The 20469-nt window shown below is 40.1% G+C and overlaps 2 protein-coding genes across 2 annotated transcripts; both read left to right on the top strand.

The window, feature by feature from the left end:
• Positions 1–606: 606 nt before the first annotated feature.
• On the top strand, positions 607–3871 carry LOC103709186 (protein NRT1/ PTR FAMILY 4.6-like). The gene is made up of 6 exons (XM_017843350.3): positions 607–745; positions 826–892; positions 1009–1226; positions 2026–2463; positions 2600–2727; positions 2823–3871. Exons 1-6 carry the CDS (start codon positions 743–745, stop codon positions 3679–3681), a joined length of 1713 nt encoding a protein of 570 aa, XP_017698839.2. The 5' UTR covers positions 607–742; the 3' UTR covers positions 3682–3871.
• A 9432-nt stretch (positions 3872–13303) lies between these two features.
• Positions 13304–16607, top strand: LOC103709153 (L-ascorbate oxidase homolog). The gene is made up of 8 exons (XM_008794376.3): positions 13304–13564; positions 13664–13773; positions 13880–14150; positions 14234–14333; positions 14431–14773; positions 14880–15245; positions 15974–16052; positions 16183–16607. Exons 1-8 carry the CDS (start codon positions 13418–13420, stop codon positions 16381–16383), a joined length of 1617 nt encoding a protein of 538 aa, XP_008792598.2. The 5' UTR covers positions 13304–13417; the 3' UTR covers positions 16384–16607.
• Positions 16608–20469: the final 3862 nt, after the last annotated feature.

Below are 20469 nucleotides of genomic sequence, written 5' to 3'. Positions count from 1 at the left end.
TGTCAACAATCACCTCCCCACCCCTGGAGGATAAAAGGAAATGGCTGTACTATAGTCAACCAAATATGTATTTAATACGGAAGCAATGTCATTGCATGGCTATTCGCATATGGTTGGAACTTGAAACTACTTATAATGCACGATGTCTATGATGAAATAATATTTAGGAGGTCGGCAAACAGGTGGCTGATGGCTGGCTCAAAAGCTTAGGTCTTTAATTATTGATGACATACTATAATGAACTCCTTTGGGCTTTTCAACAAAACTAAATGATATTTGACCTTATAAGCCAAATCTCTGAAACTATAGACAGAAGGTATCATGAAAACTTTCCCATGTGATGTATGCGTGCGCTTCAATGCACCCTATCAACATTCCAACGTCACCCTTATACTATATCCATGCATCAATGATTCGTATCTTCTCAATATTAGGTCAATGAGACAAGCCGAAGCATCTCATATAGTCATATGCGAAATAGCATAAAAAATAACTGAAAAATAGTGGTAGGTGTGCAGTTGACTTCTATTCTTGTGACTTTTTAATTGCTTCGTTGCTGCTGACATCCTTGTTGTTTTCTTTCCGTTTCTCCATAGATGATCAATCAAAAGATTCCCAGACACAGTATATATACACCACTGATGATACAAATTGCAAAGCCACATCCTGAAATATAGATGAGTGACTAATCATTCATTTAGCTCTTATTCGTAATAAGAAAACTAGTATTCCTAAGAAAGAAATGGTGTGCCTCAAAACCTCAATAATCTATCAAATATTATTATGTTACCCAGTTTGCTGATTCAGTTGTTGTTATGAGCACAGGGCCTCTTCAGGGATGGAGATGGCAAACAAAGGCTTGGAGGGACTAGCGCTGCTTTATTTGTCTATGGTCAGGCCTCTTAACCATTTTTATTTTTATATGGCAACGAAATGTTTTGGGTTATTTCCGGGCTCTTTTTTCTTCTGTTTTCTTTACTTGCATATGTCTTTGCTTGATTCAAACAGCCATGGAGGGGCTTGAGAACATGTCCTTCGTTTCAATTGCTGTTAGCTTGGTCATATACTTCTTCGGTTACATGAACTTTGGACTGACAAAGTCGGCCAACACCCTCACTAACTTCATGGGGACCTCCTTTCTTCTCACCCTCCTTGGGGGATTCATATCCGATACCTACTTGTCAAGATTTAAGACCTGCGTTATCTTTGGATGCATTGAGCTGCTGGTAAGTGCGGATAGTTTTGGTGGTGATAGCAGTTTCTCTTTCGATTTGGTTTTGAAATGCCTTTAAATAAGGAATGGAAGGATACAACATGATACATCGATGCAAAATATTCCAAAACATGAAATATATTTGCTCAAAAAATATATTTATTGATATAATTAATATCTAGATCCTTCTATATATGTTGGCAATAAAGTACAAATATTTTGATTATTTAGAATTCCTCAAGCCTTCCATCTTAGCCACAATACATCCCCATACCATCCACCTATTAAATAGCTGAGATATTAGATCTTTTTGATTTTTTGAGGGAGAAGATAAGTATTAGAATTAAAAAATCTAGATTTTGAACTGCTAGATAATTTTTGTTAAATACGGAGCTAACCACGAGGAGCAATGCTATGCTAATACATAAGTAGACAAATAACCTTGCAAAACCAAAATTATTATCTAAAAATTTCGTTTGCAGAAGGGTTTGTTACCCCCCCAAAAAATTCTTGAAATAAGTTCTCCCTAGTTTCTAACTAGCTGGCTGTAGTATCTTCAATGAGAGACCCTTGAGGCTGTGATGTATACTGGGTGTAGCTTTGATACTCCTTATTACATACTTATAGCTCAAAAATTTAAGCTATTGCATGTATGGAGTGAAGCCCACAGACTTCACCTTTTCTGCAAGGCAGTTTAAGCCCCTCTCTAGGGGTTTGTTTCATCTCTAAGCCTCAATTTGCTTGAAGTGATAATAGCTTAGAAAAAACATTTGTTGTTATATATTCTCACTTCTATAATTTTCTTACAACAGGGATACATTCTCTTGACGCTCCAAGCCAGCTTCCCATCCTGGCGACCCGAGCCATGCCACGGCCTGATCACCAACCAGTGCAAGCCGGCCGAGGGAGGCCAAGCTGCCATTCTCTACGCGGGGCTCTACATGGTGGCGTTGGGGACGAGCGGGGTGAAGGCGGCGCTGCCGGCGCTGGGGGCGGACCAGTTCGACGAGAACGACCCCAGGGAGCTTCCTTCGCTCTCGAGCTTCTTCAACTGGTTTCTTTTCAGCCTCAGCACGGGGGCGGCGGTGGGGGTGACGCTGGTGGTGTGGATCAGCACCAATCAGGGCTGGGAGTGGGGCTTCGGCGTCTGCGCCGTCTCCATCCTATTCGCCGTCTCCTTCCTCTCCATGGGCCGCTCCTCCTTCCGGAACAACGTCCCCGGAGGCAGCGCCCTCACACGGATCCTCCAGGTATTGGCGATATTTCAAGTCGTTCACTATATATATATATATATATATATATATATATATATATATGCAATGCTATTTGCTGCATCGCTTTGAAAAATTTTCCACAAGCCTAAAATTCACTGGTGCACCATCTCAGGTGTTGGTGGCCTCTGTCCGGAACCGGAGACGACCTGTGCCGGCGATGACCGACGAGCTGCATGAAGTCGATTTTGGCAAAGAAGCTGGCCCCAACACCGAACTCCTCCAAAGAACCGACCAATTCGGGTGTGTGCAATTGCTCACCTCTCAACTACCATCACATCAAGAAGCTGCATGCATGAATTCTTAAACTAAAGTTTCTAATTTCACCTCCACTCTAGGTTCTTAGACCGCGCCGCCATCGCCACAAATCCTGACGGCACCCCGTACGCGACCCCCCCCAGCTCATGGTGGATGTGCACGGTGACGCAGGTCGAGGAGACCAAGATCCTCCTCCGAATGGTGCCGATAATCCTCAGCACGGTGTGCATGAACGTTTGCCTAGCTCAGCTCCAGACCTTCTCGGTCCAGCAAGGCACCACCATGGACACCCGCATCGCCGGCCACTTCCGCATCCCCTCCGCCTCCCTCCCCATCATCCCCCTCGTCTTCATGATGCTCCTCATCCCCATCTACGACCGCATCTTCGTCCCCCTCGCGCGCCGCCTCACTGGCATCCCCACCGGCATCCGCCACCTCCAGCGAATCGGCATCGGGCTCGTGCTCGCAGCCATCTCGATGGCCGTCGCCGGATTCGTAGAAAGACGGCGTCGGTCCGTAGCATTTGAACACGGTTTGGTCGACTCAGCCGCGCCGCTGCCGGTGAGCGTTTTCTGGCTATCGTTTCAGTACGGAATCTTCGGCGCCGCGGACATGTTTACGTTGGTGGGGCTGCTGGAGTTCTTCTACGCGGAGAGCTCGGCGGGGATGAAGTCTTTGTCGACGGCGATCTCGTGGTGCTCCCTGGGGTTGGGGTACTTCGGGAGCTCGGTGGCGGTGGAGGTGGTGAACAAAGTGAGTGCAGGGTGGTTGGCCGGGAATAATTTGAACAGGGATAGATTGGACTACTTCTATTGGCTGTTGGCTGGACTCAGTGCGGTGAACTTTGGGATATACCTGGCTTGCGCATCATGGTATAGGCACAAGAAGGTGGATGTGAAGAGCTTGGAGAAGGTTGAGGAGAAGGAAGTTAAGGTTTGAAAGTGAGGTAGGATGGATGGTCACTGGATTTTGATTGAGCTCTATGTTTGATGAATGGAAGGTCCAAGCTTTCAACATGTTATATGTGACATAGTGCCTGCATCTTTGTTTTTGTGTGCTGCTTTGTGTTTTCCTCATGCTGAATCTGATTTATTTGTATGAAAATATAACTTTCGGATAATTTATGTGACTGGCCTGTGGAATGGATACTTTATTTTCTTTTTCCCCTCTAGTTCGAGATTAAGCCAAATGCGTTGAAGTGGCTACAAGGGTTGTAAGTCATAATTACATATGGTGATGCTCACTGCTTTTGGACCACTACTTCCCGGCTAGTTTTGGGGCCCAAAATGAATGATCTTGGCCTCTTTAGGGTTGGCTTGAGTATGTTAAACTAACAAGAGGACATTAGCGTAGACGGTTCTTATAAACCTGTCAATTTTTACCACAACAGAGAACTTCGTGGATCTTCATCAGACTCTCGAGTCCAACTCGCTGGATCTGAATGTGGTCAGCGTCTAGTTATATTAAGATCTTGATCTCGGATTATTGCACTGGTCCTGACGGAGTCCAAAATACTTGGTGTACAACTATCAATCCAAAGATTTATTGCCAGTAGGGTTGTCTTGCAATCAAGATTCTGTAAACTAGACTCTTCCTGTTTTGTATATACCCAACCATGCATGAAACTGAGCCTTGTTTTCCTCCTAATAATTCTTTCCTATAAAAATATGGTATTTTAGACAAGAAAATAAGAAAATCAAAATTAGAATATGAAGGCCGAAAATGCCATGTCAAGGAATTTTTAGGACATATCCATGCATAGCCATCGACTCCCTTCATGGGTTTTGACTCTTGGTTTTGCATTTTTCAGTACCTACTTTTGGTTGGTATAAGTCGATCCTCAATTTTATGAACCTGGCTATAGATGAAGCAGGAACGGTTCTAGATGCTTTCATTGAGATCTTCTTGATGATATATCATCAAAAGCAAATATATATTGGACGAGTACACCTCTATTAAATGAATACTTTTGTCGAAACCTTTTCATTGTTATACATTATCTATTTGAAAATTTTCAGTTGGCTGCATTGAGCAGCAGTCAACATGGCAAAACATCTTCTCACAAGAATTAGCCATTCTCTTCTAAAGATTAAGATCCTTTCACCATATTGATCATCTTACTTTATTACCAATCTTAATTAATAAAAAATATTGGCGCTTATGTCAAGATTTTCATTATAAATTGTAATAACACAAGATTTTATCTAAGAAACAAGTTAAAAAGTATTATTTGGATTCTTTGGTAGTACCTAAGATCTACCCAATATATAGTAGATGTGGAACTAAAGATATGCTTATACAAGTCCTCACATGCTCTCTCTCTCCATTTAAGCCCAGGCATTCCTATCAGGCAAGGATTTAAATCCATTCAGATCCACTCACAAATACCATGATAAGCTTGCGGTCTTACCTAAATGAACTTGTGCTATAGTATCTCTTAGTTTACATAGGCAATAGGCTAGGTCTATTCTAATACTATTTGTAATAACTCAAGACTTCATTTAAAATGACCAGCTAGAATATGTTATTTGGGTTCCTTGGCTCTGTATAAGTATTGGAGATCTATCTAATACATAGCTGATGTAGGACCAAACAAATGCTTGCATGGGTCCACACTGCTCTCCCCATTTAAGCATTGGCATCTGCGCCAAGTTACACTATAGGAAAAAGAGGGTTTTTTGATGGTGATCCGCCGATGCTATAAAGAAGCGTCGCTAATTTAGTCACCGCGCCAAATTTTGCCGATGCTAGTGAGTAGCATTAGTATATTACAACATTTAAAAGTGTCAAAAGTGGAAAGAGAACTACGATGACATTTATAAGCGTCATCGGAAGCCTAACCTGACACGACACTTTTTAAAAACGTTGTCGAAAGCCTTAGTGCGCTAACGTGACGCTTTAGAAAGAGTCATCGGAGGCCCAATTGTCTCCGACCTAATCTCCCTCCAAGACGACGCTTTACAAAGCATCGTCGGAGGCCTAATCGTCCACTAAGACGACGCTTTAGAAAGTGTCATCAGAGGCCAATTGTACCCCCCTCTAACGAAATTCCTAACCCCTTCCAACCCAGCCGCCATCATCCCAACCCCCCTTTCCTCTTCGATCCCAACCAGCTTTCCATCATCCCAACCCCCCCTTTCCTCTCTGATCCCAACCCCCTTTCCTTCATCTGATGGTGATCTAGCCCAAGATCTCCGACTGGAACAAGCAGTGATGCCGACCCCTGAGTGAGAACCCAGGTTCCTGTCCTAGGTCACCGGAGGCAAGTCCCGGATCCTCCTCGTCACCCGATCGCCACCCAACCCTTGCAACAACCCCATCGGTGACCATTACCTCCTCAAATCCACGCGACCGCGGGGCTCCGAGCGGTGGAGTCGAAGGTGGAGGTTGGATTGAGGTTGGGGTTAGGGTTAGGAGATACTTTCTGTGTTATTTCTACTGTAATTTTTAATTTATAATTTGTAAATATGCTTTCTGTGTTATTTCTATTGTAAAAGATAATTTGATAGGAGAAAAAGAAACATAATATAAATTGGGCAAATATTGTAATATGCTTCCTATTGTAATTTGTAAAAAAAAACAATAAATTGGGCATCTGTTGTTCTTCTTGTGTAATTTCTTTTCTAATTTTATTCTTTTTTTAACTTTCTGGGGTTATCTATCTTGTGCTATTATAAGAAGAAGAATCAGAAGGAACTAGTAATAGATAAGAAAATCAAAAATTGGGCTTTTTTTAAAATTAAGTTTGTTAAATTTATTTTCGGTAGAGGTTAGAATGTCTGCTAATCTCTCTCTCCAGCTAGATCCAGATTTTTTTTTTGGCCCCCTAAAATTAATTAGACTTTTTAAATATATATATTTTAAAAAATAACTCTAACGACACTTTAAAGCATCGTTAGAATAAGTATTGCCGATATTTAAAATCATTGGCAAAGCCTCCTTTATTGCCGACGCTTTTCAAAAGCGTCGGTAAATAAAATTTTCACTTTAACATTGCCGACGCTTCTGCGATGCTTTAAAAAGTATCGGTAATAAAAATACCGACGCTTATAAGCTTCGGTATATGCATTAAAAAGTGTCAAGATTATTCTTTTTTTTGTAGTGTAAGGATCTAAATCCATTCAAATCCACTCATAAATACCACGATTAGTTTGTGATCGGCCCAAATAGGGTCATGCTACAATATCTCCTAGTTCACATGGGCTGTTGGATCCGCTCTGATACTAATTATAACAACTTAGACCTCACCCAAAAATGCTAGCTAGAAAATGTTATTTGGATTTTTTGACTTTATAAAAGTACCTAAGATTTATTTAGCATATAGCCGGTGTGGGACTAGACACAAGCCTGCATAAGTTTTTACACAAAAAATCAAATTATATATGGAAATCAAAAAAATGAAGAGCTCATATGTCATTTGTTACATGTTTGATGTTATAGAAAAAAGCATATATATATAAACATAATCATGTGAGAAGAAATATTGATTATGATGGATCAATGCCATTAAATGAATTGAATAGGTCAAGTTAAGCTTGAGAAAAGCTCGAATCAAGCTCAATGCAAAGCCAAATAAATCAATCTTGAACAAAACAAGCTCAAAATTAAATTCAAGCTGAGCTAAAGATCAATTTAGCTTGATCAGGCTTAGTTCCATACAACTTTAATGAAATATATTTTGTTTACTCTTTGAGCCAATTAAATGTTAACTCAAAACCAAGCTTAATATATTCAGATTGACTCAAACTGCAATTATCCAAGTTCGATTCAAGCTTGGATTGATTTCAGTTAAACTTAGGAGTTAGGACTATTATGCTGATCAAGTAGCCTCATATTCTACTCATCTCAAAATTAAACTTGCATTAAGCTTGAAATAATTAATGGTAAACAAATCAAACTTAATCTCAAAGTTCAAGTTTGAAAGCAGTATGAAACAAATCTTAGTCAGCCGGCGAAGCCCAACTGGCATAACTACAATCATAGTTACGATATCATCCAATAAACGCACTCTCACTTTTAGCTGATAGAATCCACTTTGTCTCTCTGCATTAAGCAAGAATTAAACAAATGAGATGAATTTTCATTTTTGAAAAAAATATCTGTATCTATAAAGACATGTTTTAGGTTTGCAGCGCTCTTGAACGCAGATAGTTTTGGTGTCACGGCAGAGATCTCGGATCATGAAGCTTAGAAGGCACATTTCCTTGACGTTTCATGATTGCAGGAAGTCTCACATACGAAGCATCCACGAGACGCGTACTTGTTTTGTTGTTTTGCGTGCCCAAGAGGCCGATTCTACGACCATGTTTTCCATTAAATTCCCGTCGCATCATGATCTAGAAAATGATTTTAGTGAGTCCCGGAATTATAAGATTTTTGAAGTCCTCTTGAGCAAAACGATGGGGTTGGTTACCGCCACTTATTTCATGGAGAGGATCAAACGGGATTAAGATTTTCGAACGATCCATTTGCCACAATGATTGCTGATTGTTTAACTTGTTTCGAGTTCAAATGATGGTTTAAACTTTTAAACTCGCGCATGCAAGCATGCTCGTCCGTGCCAGGGCCCGCACGAGACTCTGTAATCGAAAACGCTTGACGAATTGCCATAGTTGTATCCCAAGCCGTCAGATTTTTTTGAGAAGTTTTTTTTTTTTTTTTTTTTTTGGAGAAGCCAGCCGTCCAATTTTGAAGTCCGGTTGTGAGAATCCGTGGAAGCATATGTTTGGTGAACAAAAATAGGATAATATATATATAGGATATATATATATATTTTCTCTAACAGAGATAATCTAAAACTCAAATAGGATATATAGGATTCTTTCTATTAAAGAAGTCCATCAATCTTGTAACTTTTAATATATATATATATATATATATATATATATATATATATATATATATATATATATATATATATATATATATATATATAAATTATATATGCTAAGAGATATCGTCCATAGGGAGATCATCGACCATATCTATTTTCTTTCTTATTCAACCTCTCCATCTATTTTCTTTCTTGTCGAGCCATTTGTCACATCCGTGAGGTCCTTCTTCTCCTTCAAAATCTCTTTCTCCTCCTATAAATTTTTCTCTCTTTTCTGAGATCTTAGCATCGAAGAGTTTATGGAACCTAAGGAATAATATATATATAATTTCTTATGTTAGACAAAACTAGAAAAATATGTATCGGTACCGATGAGCACTTTGTTCTGAAAATTATGTGTCAATGTATCTAGATGTGTATATTGGCTTACGAGATGATTAATTTGCTTGGTGTATATCACCTGACCATATCGTATGTACTGGTAAAAAACATATTCTAAAAACTATGTTTCAATTTATCCAAAAGTGTATATTGGATCACTACTAGGTATATCAAATAAGCTTGCAGTTTGTATCGAGAAGTCGACGAGTGTCACAAACTGTGTATCAGTACTGATGAGCATTATATTCGAAAAACAATGTATCAATTTATCTAGAGATGTGTATCGACTTGCGAGATGATTAATTTGCTTAGTTTGTATCACTTGACCATGCAGTGTGTATTAGTAAAAAATATGTTTTAAAAATTGTATCAATTTACTTAGAGGTACGTATTGTATCATTGCTAGATATGTATTAAATAAGCTTCCAATATGTGTCGGAAGATCTATGAGTGTATATCATCAACCATATAGTGTGTATTGATGAATATGATGTTCTGAAAACTATGTAGTAATTTGTTTAAAAGTGTGTATTTGGTTGCTAGATAGTTAATTTGCTAAGTATGTACTATTTGACCATGTACTATGTATCGCTGAACACCATGTTCTAGAAGCTATATATCAATTTATTAAATATATGTATTGGCTTGTTAAATAATTAATTTATTTGATGGTATTACTTAACCATGTAGTATGTACCACGATTTTTATTTTTTATTTTTTTAACCATAGGACTATCGACTCCATTAGTAGAAGGAATCTATGACTTTTGGATTTCTTTTTCAAAATGCACACTAGAGAAAACGTGGCAAAATAGAAAGTTCGTCCTATATTTTTTTCTTTAGTGCCTGTCCCATATGATTTTTGTTAATGTTTACTCCCACATGACTATGCATCGGATAAATCTCAAATATCTGTACAGAGCTAAAAAACTCAAAATAATATCTTCAAATGAGATTTTTTTGGATAACATCCTACGTTGCGACAAATGGTATTAGAGTCGGTCCATGGCCTATATGGATTTGGAGACATTGTAGCACAGACATACTGAGATAAATTGATTATAGTGCCTATGATTGAATTTGACTAAATTTAAAATTTTAGGATGGTACTTATACAAAGTCAATTTTTTGTAATCTATTACTCGACTTAATACTATAATGGATCATGGGGTGAGCTTGGGCATAAAAAATATTAAATTTTAAATAAATTTGATCTAAAGCCTGATTAAAAATAAATATAGTGCAGACTCGAGACTCGGCCCATAATCTCCTCTGCTCGACAAAAATATTTGAATAATGGCCATTGTAATATTACAACAGCCATCATTTACATCTATATATTTATTTATATATATAACAGCCATCATATCACTTTGAGGTTTCTTTTGGGGGAAAGAAATAATAACCATTGGAATACATTATTGAACATTATAACGACATGTTCTGAGACGAATAATGGTTACACCATTGAAAAGATAATATTTTATTAAATAAGATTATAGTAAACATTATCACAATGATTAAGACTTAAAAAATAAATTAATTTGTTTTAAAATAAATAATATCAATAATGATTTCAATCTATATATAATGAAATTCTATGTTCAACAAAAAAAAAAAAAAAAAACAATACCGTTATCTTTTTAAAGAAAAGATAAAAAAAACAACATCGAAATCCCTGGCCAGCACCCAGCTTACGCGGATTTCCGCAAGTTCCGCCATCACCCACCAACTCGCGTTCACGCCAGCGTAACGATTACGAACACAAACAAAAAGACACGCGGTCTTCCGCTTTCTCCCAAGCAGTGGCATCCAATTCGTAAGCTGCTATGGAGCCCAACCACGCTACCAAAAGGAAATCGACAGCAGAGGGAGGGAGAAACTGGCATGAGGAGGGCTGTTCATAGTGCAATTTGAGGGGCTGTGGTGGAGCCACCAAACCCTGCACTACGTGCAAGTTTGTTTTGGTAGGGTTGAGTGCTGAAGTATTTCTCAATCCTGACAAAACAGCACTTGTTCATGGAGATGAATCCATACTGAAAGAAAAGTTAAAAGAAATACTGAAACCTTTAATTTCCTGGTGGTCATGTTAGTTGTTCCCTCTATTCTTAAGTAGAATCCATGAGTATGACCAACAATGGTGAATGAAATAAGATATATGGTAATTTGTAATGATGAAAATGATTTAAATTTAAACATTTTGTTGTTTGAATTTACCCTATGTGATTGAGGATGCAAAATTTTGTGTAAACTCATGCAAGTAACTTTTAGGCAATTGCCGAAATTACAAAGCGCATTTGTTCTCTTAAGTTGTAGGTTCATTGGATAATAGATAATAGTTTTCTTAAAAGGCATTTTCTTTGAAAAAAAAAGTTTTGTAAGAAAGATATTATGTGTCACAGATTACATGCTTGAATGATGTAAAATAAGTTATTAATTGATTGTTGTACATAATTTATTTTTTTCCTTAAAACTTTCATGGGCTAGGCTCATATGTCACAACATGTATTTTCAGTCTCCACACATGTTTTCCCTTTAGATATATGCTCTAATTTTATGATATAATATGTGCATTGTAATTTTATTTATTTGCAACAACAAACAACCATATACCAGTCCAATTCAACCTTTATTTTACTTCTCGCTCCTGATTGCATTGAAGAATCAAAAGTTTAAGACAAACTAATTAAATATGCATCCAAGGATCCTTGAAAAAATGGGCGGTCAAAACAGGATCAACATTATGGACTATCTTAATTTTTTTTTCAAATTAATGTTGATATATTTTTATATGCATCCCAACTCTCGTAAACTCGGGTTGCCTGTCTAGCTTAGCTGAATTTACATTCCGACTTCTTATAGTCTAAGTAAAGAATGAGAAGTGCTCTAAATATGTGCGGTAGCACTTCTTATTTACAAAAAATAGAGGAGTATAATGAAAAAAAGGTGCAAGCTTGTAATCTTGGGTTTTAGTCAGCTCACAAGGTGAGCATGAAACATAAACTCTCAAACCAAATTTAAAATTGAGAAGCTTAGCAAGAACCCCAAAATATAGCAAACCAGTGATTGAAAAGGAAAAAAAAAGAAAAGAAAACAAATTATAACAACTAGCCCTCCAACGTGAACAAAAGAAAAACTCATCCACCACTTCCTCGTGTCCATGCACATAATTAACCATGAGCCAACTACCCCAATAATCCCTTTCTATTCCCAAAACAATACTAAGCTCCGGATTATAACCCACAGTTCCACCCATGCAATGGCCCACCGCAATGAAACGTATCCACTACGTCGTTCCCTAGAAGATGAAGCCATAAAGGTGAGCATGGACTCCGTAATGGCCTCGAGGAGGGGGCATGTGAAAAGCTGCCCCCACCCTGCGACCATCACGCCGTGAGAACTCCCAGCTGTTGTTGCTGCCATCAAGTCCTCTTTGGATCACAGCTGCACCCATCCCTAGAGAATGAATCATTTAAGCTGGATACTAAAGTCCCTTATATTAATTAGTATTACAATGCAATAATAAAATTAATAAAAAAGAAGAATATGTGTGCATGCATGATTTTTTGTGTGATTTTATTTAATTTTATTAGCCGCACTCATACTAAAAAATAAAAAATAAAAAATAAAATTAAAAAAAGAAACAAATTGATGAGCAGCAGAGAGAACAATGGTGGGCTTTGAGTGCATGCACATGGTTTGCTCCTGGCTTGGTAATTTACTCGTCCCAACTCTCTCCACGCCACATGTCTCTAGATGATTGGTTGGCTCATGAGCCAGGTGGGGTTACGGTACGAGCAAACCAATAATATAGTGGCATGTTGCATCATGGCCCAAATCCGCTCAAGAGAACATTGATAGGTTTTTGAAGCTGATAAGGTACATTTTGAGAAAAACTGTTCCATGGTGATTGACTGGAATCGAAGAATGGATCGTTTTGAAGATGGCCATCCGCTGATTTGTGATCAGAAAGATGAAGTCCTTTCAGGCAGCACATGTGTATCGAGAGGCAAATCGAGCTGCAGATTGGGTTGCCTCCTTTGTCACTCGGTATTTCAGATATTTTTTTCGAACTAGGGCAGATGCTATCCCTTCTACCTTGTATCATTTTTTATTTCTTCACTTGGCCGGCTGTAATCACGTAAAAACTATATAATATATCGTTAAAAAAAAAAAAAAAACCCTGAAGTCGGATCTACGTAGTCCTGCGTTGCACCATCCCTAACGCGTAAACGCGTCAACCGCGCCGCGCCCAAGCTGGCATCGGAAGGAAGAGGGTGGGATCCCTGCCCCCGCCCACCCTTTTCCCGCTCGCACTCTCTTAAAACGCCTCCCAACTCCCCCTCTTTTACATGCCTCATTCTTCTCTCATCCTCTATTCTCTTCTCTTCTCTTCTCTTCTTATCTGAAAAAAAAAGAGTAAGTCCTCTGAGATCTCTTTAGGAGACCTCGGTGAAAGCAATGAGGACGCCATCGTCGCCACCTTTGGTCCTTGGAGCCATGGCGTTTTTGGCCTTGGCCTTCGTCGCGACCGCCGAAGACCCTTACCGGTACTTCACCTGGACAGTAACTCATGGACCAATCTCCCCTCTCGGCGTCCAGCAGCAGGTCCGTTCTCTTGTCTTCTTCACCGCCACCTTTAATGTATTATGAGCTAATCTCGTTCATATGGGACTAAGAAAGGCTGTTTCGTGGACTGTTTTATAGGGGATTCTCATTAACGGGCAGTTCCCTGGGCCTCGTATCGACTGCGTCACCAACGACAACATGATCGTCGATGTTATCAATAAGATCGACGAGCCTATACTCATAACTTGGTATGGTTTCTTCTCTTTATATCGTATCCTTTTCTTTTTGCTGTAAAAAAACAAAAAAGAAGGTTTCTTGTTGTGCTGGTTTTAATGTTGGGTGAGTGATATATAGGAATGGGATCAAACAGAGGAAGAACTCGTGGCAAGATGGAGTTCTGGGGACCAACTGCCCCATACCTCCTGGTTCAAACTATACATATAAGTTTCAAACCAAGGACCAGATTGGAAGCTTCACCTACTTTCTCTCCACCGGAATGCAGCGGGCTGCCGGTGGCTTCGGTGCTCTGAATGTCTACCAGAGGCCGCAGATCCCGGTGCCATATGCGAAGCCTGATGGCGATTTCTCCCTGCTCGTCGGCGACTGGTACAAGGCCGGCCACAAGGTATATCGATCATCTTTGGTTTCTCGTTTTGGAGATTGAGTAATGAGAGCATCTCATCGAGGCGTTTCTTCGATATCTTGCAGGCATTGCAGCAGACTTTGGATTCAGGGAGATCACTGCCTTTCCCTGACGGGCTTCTCATTAACGGCGCCCAGCAGTTCACTTCCTTCTCTGGGGATCAAAGTATTTTTTTTTTTTTTTTTTAATGTTCCTCCCCTGTTCTACTCTGCTTCTCTTATCCATAGATTTCATTCATTTGAAGCTTTCTACGCCAACGCAGGAAAGACATACCTCTTTAGGGTCTCCAATGTGGGCTTGATGACCTCGATCAACTTCAGGATCCAGGGCCACCAAATGAAGCTCGTTGAGGTCGAAGGTTCCCACACACTTCAGAACATCTACGATTCCCTCGACATCCATGTCGGCCAATCGCTGGCGGTCTTGGTTACCTTGGATCAGCCCCCCAAGGACTACTACATCGTCACCTCGACTCGATTCACCAGAAGGGTGTTAACTGCAACTGGAGTACTGCATTACAGCAACTCAAACTCCCCTCCATCTGGACCACTTCCGCCACCTCTCCGCAATCCTCACATCTCTATGCGGCAAGCCAGAACCATTAGGTAATGATTTATTTTATCCATTTTGACATCAGTGACGAACTGTGCCACCATTAGAGGCTTGGCGAGATTCTGATTGGTGGTTCTTTTGGTTGATCGCTCCTTGAAGGTGGAATCTCACAGCTAGTGCAGCCAGGCCTAATCCTCAGGGATCATACCATTACGGTACCATAACGAGGACAAGGTCACTCGTCTTGAAGAATTCGGCCCCTCTGATCAATGGAAAGCAGCGCTACGCTGTCAATGGCGTTTCCTTTGTTGTTCCTGATACGCCTCTGAAGCTCGCCGACAACTTCAATATTCCTGGTATCTTCACCTGGGATAGCATCCCTATTCCGGCCCCTGAAGGCTCTGCTGTACTGGGTACCCCGGTCATGAGGTTTAATCTTCATGACTTCATTGAAATCGTCTTCCAAAACACTGAAGATTCCATGCAATCATGGCATCTTGATGGCTATGACTTCTGGGTTGTTGGGTAAGCTCTTCAATCATTTGGTTTTCCCTTCTCCAATTCCCTGTCGAATTGCATCTGATATAATGCTCAACATTTGTATTTATTTGACCAACTACTTGTTTTCTTAGAGATAGGACTCATGTTCATAATTCTAAAAGATATTGTTCACAATATAATGCACTCCTTTGAGAAATTTTAGCAAATGCACCATATTCAGGATAGCTCCCACAATAATTAGCTATGACAATTGAAGTCAAATAAATAACTAACTCTTACAATATTTTTTTTAGGTACTAGTATGATTCTATGTGCAATAGAACCTTTTAGACTATAATTTGCTAAATGTTTCCTATCATCCAATTTCTAAACAATGACTGGTTTACAAGCTTGTATGAAGGCATCAGTTGCTTATAGATCTTAAGATCCTGTTAATTAGTTGACCTGAAGAAGATCCATTTCTATGTTTTTGCTGGCTATCACAACAATGAAGTAATATTGGGTGGAGGGAAATATAAAATTTTCTTTCAACTTCATGAAGAGATCGATATTTCTTCGAGCAAAGGAAGGTGTCATAGTTCAAATATATATATATATATATATTTGACCACCCCATGCTAGTCTGTATGGAAAGTATTGTTTGAATTGTAATTGCCATGGAAGGATCTTTGGTAATTATATGCTTGTTTCTAGCGATTTGGTCAACTCACAAATCTGAAGTTTGCTGGTTCTATGGCATTGGATGTATGCAGATATGGTGCTGGGAACTGGACAGAGAAGTTCAGAAGACGATATAACTTAATTGATGCTGTCACCAGACATACAGTTCAGGTGAGCATGCTATATATCCTACTGGTTTCTGTAACTTGGAGCTGCATCCACTGCCTTCTTATTATGCATGGACTTGTGGAAAGCTACTCTTCAGACTCTAATATATGTCTGTTCTTCTCTAATATTCTAGGTTTATCCAAAGGGATGGTCTGCAATCTTTGTGTCTTTGGATAACCAAGGCATGTGGAACCTAAGATCTGCAATGTGGGGGAGGCAGTACCTGGGGCAGCAATTTTACAACAGAGTATGGACCTTAGAGAAAAGCTTCTCCAATGAGTACGACATCCCTTCAAATGCCCTGCGCTGTGGGAAGGCCGTAGGTTTTCGCTGATACTGAGATCAATTGAACAGCTTTCGTACTTTACTTTCTGTGTGACTGCAAAGAAAAACAATGGCAGTGTTGCTGGAAGTAGCATTGTGTTGCATTTTTTCCTCAAAAAAGAAAATTTCTTAGATTTTTGCTTCTGTTACCCTCATTTCATCTTTTTAATGTATCAAACAGAATAATTGTTATATATCTGTTCTTTAGAATTAAATTTAATTTACATAGGCAAATGTGGTTGTTTCCTTTCTGAATTCTCACCCTTTTGAAGTGCTCTGTGTTATTATTCTTTATATAATTCTTTTGCGGGATCAGAGGATTTAACTATCCTTCCTCCTGCTGATCCATGCTTTGTTTAATATTATGGATCACTAGTTGGCCTTTTGTTATGAGATAACATTGGTTTATCACATTGAAGGAAGACAAATTGCTATACGTCTAAAACCGAAATCTCCATGTACATCTCTGGGCTCTCTCTAAGATTCAAAATAACCCGACGAATCGGTTTGATCTGATCTTGCTCATTTAGGCTAGTTCCGGTGAAACAGGACCGAAATCATCTGCTGCAGATCTTGAAAGTTTATTAGATTCAATCGTTACTAGGCCGGTGCTCAGGAAGTTGAGAAACTGAGATTGCAGTTTCTTCCATGAGTCCACCTTATCTACAAAATCCAAGATGGCAGCCTGTAGCAATAATGAAGTTCACAAGTAATCATACTAAATGTTTCATCCACCGATCCACAGTTCCGCTGGATACAGTCTTTTAAGTTAAAATCACGGTGGCCAAGTGAGTATTATTATTGGTAGTGCACTCTCAAGATACAATGGATCATTTTGCGGGCTACTTGAAGCACATGCAGGCAAGTTTATTACTATTGGTGAAGACTGGAGCTCAAGTCCCTGGAGTTACACATGGTTGCTTGCGTTCCTTTCTCATTATCTCTGCATATGATTGATTTCCTCTGGATTTGAATTACAAAATCTGATGTGTGTGACTTTTTGAGATGTGATTCAAGGGTGATGAAGTCACCCACCGAGAGATTTTTTTTTTTTTTTGTTTCTTTGGATAACCAAGGCATGTGGAACCTGAGGTCTGCAATGAGGGTAAGACCTAGAGAAAAGCCCATTGTTTGTTCAACTACTTGTTGAGATTTATTGCCAAGTCCTAATTCTATAGGATTTCTATTGAGTTGGTCATTAATTTTAATGTAAAACCTCAGGTATGGAATGGGGGCAAGGTTGTACCTGTAATTACCCAGAAATTTTCTGGGACTCGTGGGCTAGCCCAGAGTGGCTAGGCCCAGCCCGATCCCGCGCACCCCAGTTTGTGGCTCTATGGCCGGCCCGAAGAGGCTAAGCCCGATTAGCCCAAAGGCATGCCTGTTGCATGCGATGGAGGAGAATTCTTCCTCCCACCACTCCGATAGGCTCTAGGAGTCCTAGAAAAACCCAAAGACCGGCCAAAAACCTTGAGGACTTCCTCTATTTAAGGCTCCTGCCTCCTCCTAACTCCATCAATGAACACCCGAGAATGGCCGCCGATTCCAAGCCTTCTTTTCGAGTCTCCTTCTCGATTCCTCACTCAAGACTTCGCCGGATCTTCGTCGGACTAATGTAAGACCCAAGCCAGTCCTCCTCTCTTCTTCTTCCGGTCTTCTAGCCATGTTTTTCTTTAAATTAAGCCGGCAAGTCACTGGCATTCATTCGAAACAGGGGTACCTTGTTTCGGCTACTCTTCCTATCGTGTTCGCCGCCACCAACCAACAGAATAGTAGAATATATCCAATAGGCGATCATTAATGCTCGACCCCTATTATCCGACCATGATCAGATTTGAATAAAGATATACTCGAGTGTATCCTAGTCCGCCTTATATAGTTTGTCCCACAAAGCTCCTTTGTCTACAAAAACCAAGATTATAACCTATAGCAACGATGAGGGTCTGATACATCGATGGTTTGTTGAATATATGCTTTGAGTCAAGCTCATGATGGCCTGGCAAATCATCTTTATTTTACAAAAGATAGGTCTATAAGTAGACCTGTTAAACAATTCAACAAGTTGAACAATCTCATAAGTGATTTAAAGGATCTCTATATTTTAGTATGTAGCTATATAAGCTTTGTATTCTGATTTGAGTCAGCTTTTTTTATAAAAGGATAGATCAACGTCTCTTAACGTGTGATACCAATGTTGTGAGGTTATTCTAAAGTTTGGAATGAGGATCAAGTAGTTTCTCTAACATAAATGTTTCTAGCTGAAGAAGGTTAATAAGATTTTGTACAAAACACAATAAATAGAACTTGATTTCTTTAAAAAATTCGAACATTTCATTCCTTCCATATTTTCCAATAGATAGCAACAATCAACTAATCCACAGCTTTTCTTATTGGTTGTTGAAATTTTTTGTTTCTTCATTAGGTCCACAGATCACTAATGCTAGTAGGTCATCCTCTCAGATTTATCTATACTTTAATTGTTGTCCATAAACTACAGACAAATGAGCACCTAATTAGTAGATGGAAGGTCATTTCGATTCTTCTTCTACACAACACATATCCATCACTAACCTGTCATCCTTTCTTAGCAAGAATTTTTTCTATATGCAGTCGATTTCTAAGTGCAAGCCATATAAAAATTTTTACTTTTTTTGATAAAGCTAAGGTTGCAAATGGGTTGGGTTGACCCATGATTTGACCCTATCAAACCCGCTTAGACCCAACCTAACCCATTTTGGAGGACCCGTGGGGCCAGGTTGGATCCTAAAATTAGATCCGCTCTATTTTTAGGTCGGATTTGAGTTTACTGAATTTAGACCCGACCCGACCTGAACAAACCCGTATATAAAGTATTAAAATATTATTATAAATAATAAATAACTTGGCTTCCAAGAATCCGCTCTTCACTCTAGGCTAGTTCCAATACACGTAATGTAATAAATGCCCATTTTGACTTTATGAGGTAGATTAGGTAGCCGCGGGATGAGCATTTATGGTTATGGGTAGAGAGAGACCATAGCCTCCCAGAGATAGCTAGCGCGGTGTGTCGGTGAGATCTTTTTTGCTACAGCTACGGAACAAAGAACTGAAACGATTAGGGGGAGGGGAGTGGGAGAGAGAAGCCACATAATATACGTGAGAGAATGAAAAAAGATGCCAAATTTATACAAAAAGTAGCTGAAATGATTCGATGGTCATGGCACTACGGCTTAATTTTTTCTTTCCAAATTTTGATGGGAAAGAGAAGCTCCGCCACATGCTTCACCAACTCTCGAGCCTTGGTCTCCCCTTTGGGATCGATTACGTCATGCTAGCTGTCATCCTCCTATTGGCTCACGACATGCCGACTTGTCAAAAATAGAGCGCAAGAGGTCGAGGGGCTCAACGCGGCGGACAGGGTGGAGGAGGTCGACGGGTCCGAAGGCCAAGGAGGTCGACGGTCCGGGGGCCGAGAAGCTCGAACATGAAGAGGCGCTTGATGAAGAGCCAGTAGGGATAGTAGGGGGCGAAGGCGAAGCCGGCAGCATTGTAGGCAAAGTGGCCAGTGGAGGCGGTTTGGGGGTGGTTGGAGATGGCAGTTCGTGGGTCTTGAAGAGTTCGCGGGCGACGTTCAGAGAGGAGGTGATGATGCAGAGGGTGAAGCCAAGGCAGAGGCTGAAGAGGGGGCAGTGGCGAGTGGCAAGGCAGTAGAGGATCTGGTGGATGGGGGGCGGAGGAGGTGCATGTGGCCGATGACAAGGAGGGAGAATGTCTCGATGGGAGGCGGCAGTGGCCGGACTGGGCTTTGGAGAGGGTGGCAAGGAAAAGGACCGAGGCAAGGGATATGGCTGATTTTAGTTGAACAAGCTTTAATGGATTGAGTGATGCACCAGACCCCAAGAAGCGGACTCGAATGTTCTGAGTTGGAACCAGGTTATACATGGACCCGACTCGACCTAAACGACTTGTTGGGTCTACCGTAGACCTGACCCAGTTTTCTATTGGGTCGAGTTTGGCTCCAAAATTAGGATCCGAACAAGAAACTGGATCAGGTCAGGGTCACTCAAGACCCGATCCAACCCGACGAATTTGAACCCCTAAGTAAAGCTACCTTCCA

Source organism: Phoenix dactylifera, chromosome 16, assembly GCF_009389715.1.
Source record: "Phoenix dactylifera cultivar Barhee BC4 chromosome 16, palm_55x_up_171113_PBpolish2nd_filt_p, whole genome shotgun sequence".
Taxonomy (NCBI): Eukaryota; Viridiplantae; Streptophyta; class Magnoliopsida; order Arecales; family Arecaceae; genus Phoenix; species Phoenix dactylifera.
The sequence above is the reverse complement of the archived record's forward strand: the minus strand, read 5'-3'. Positions and strand labels throughout refer to the sequence as shown.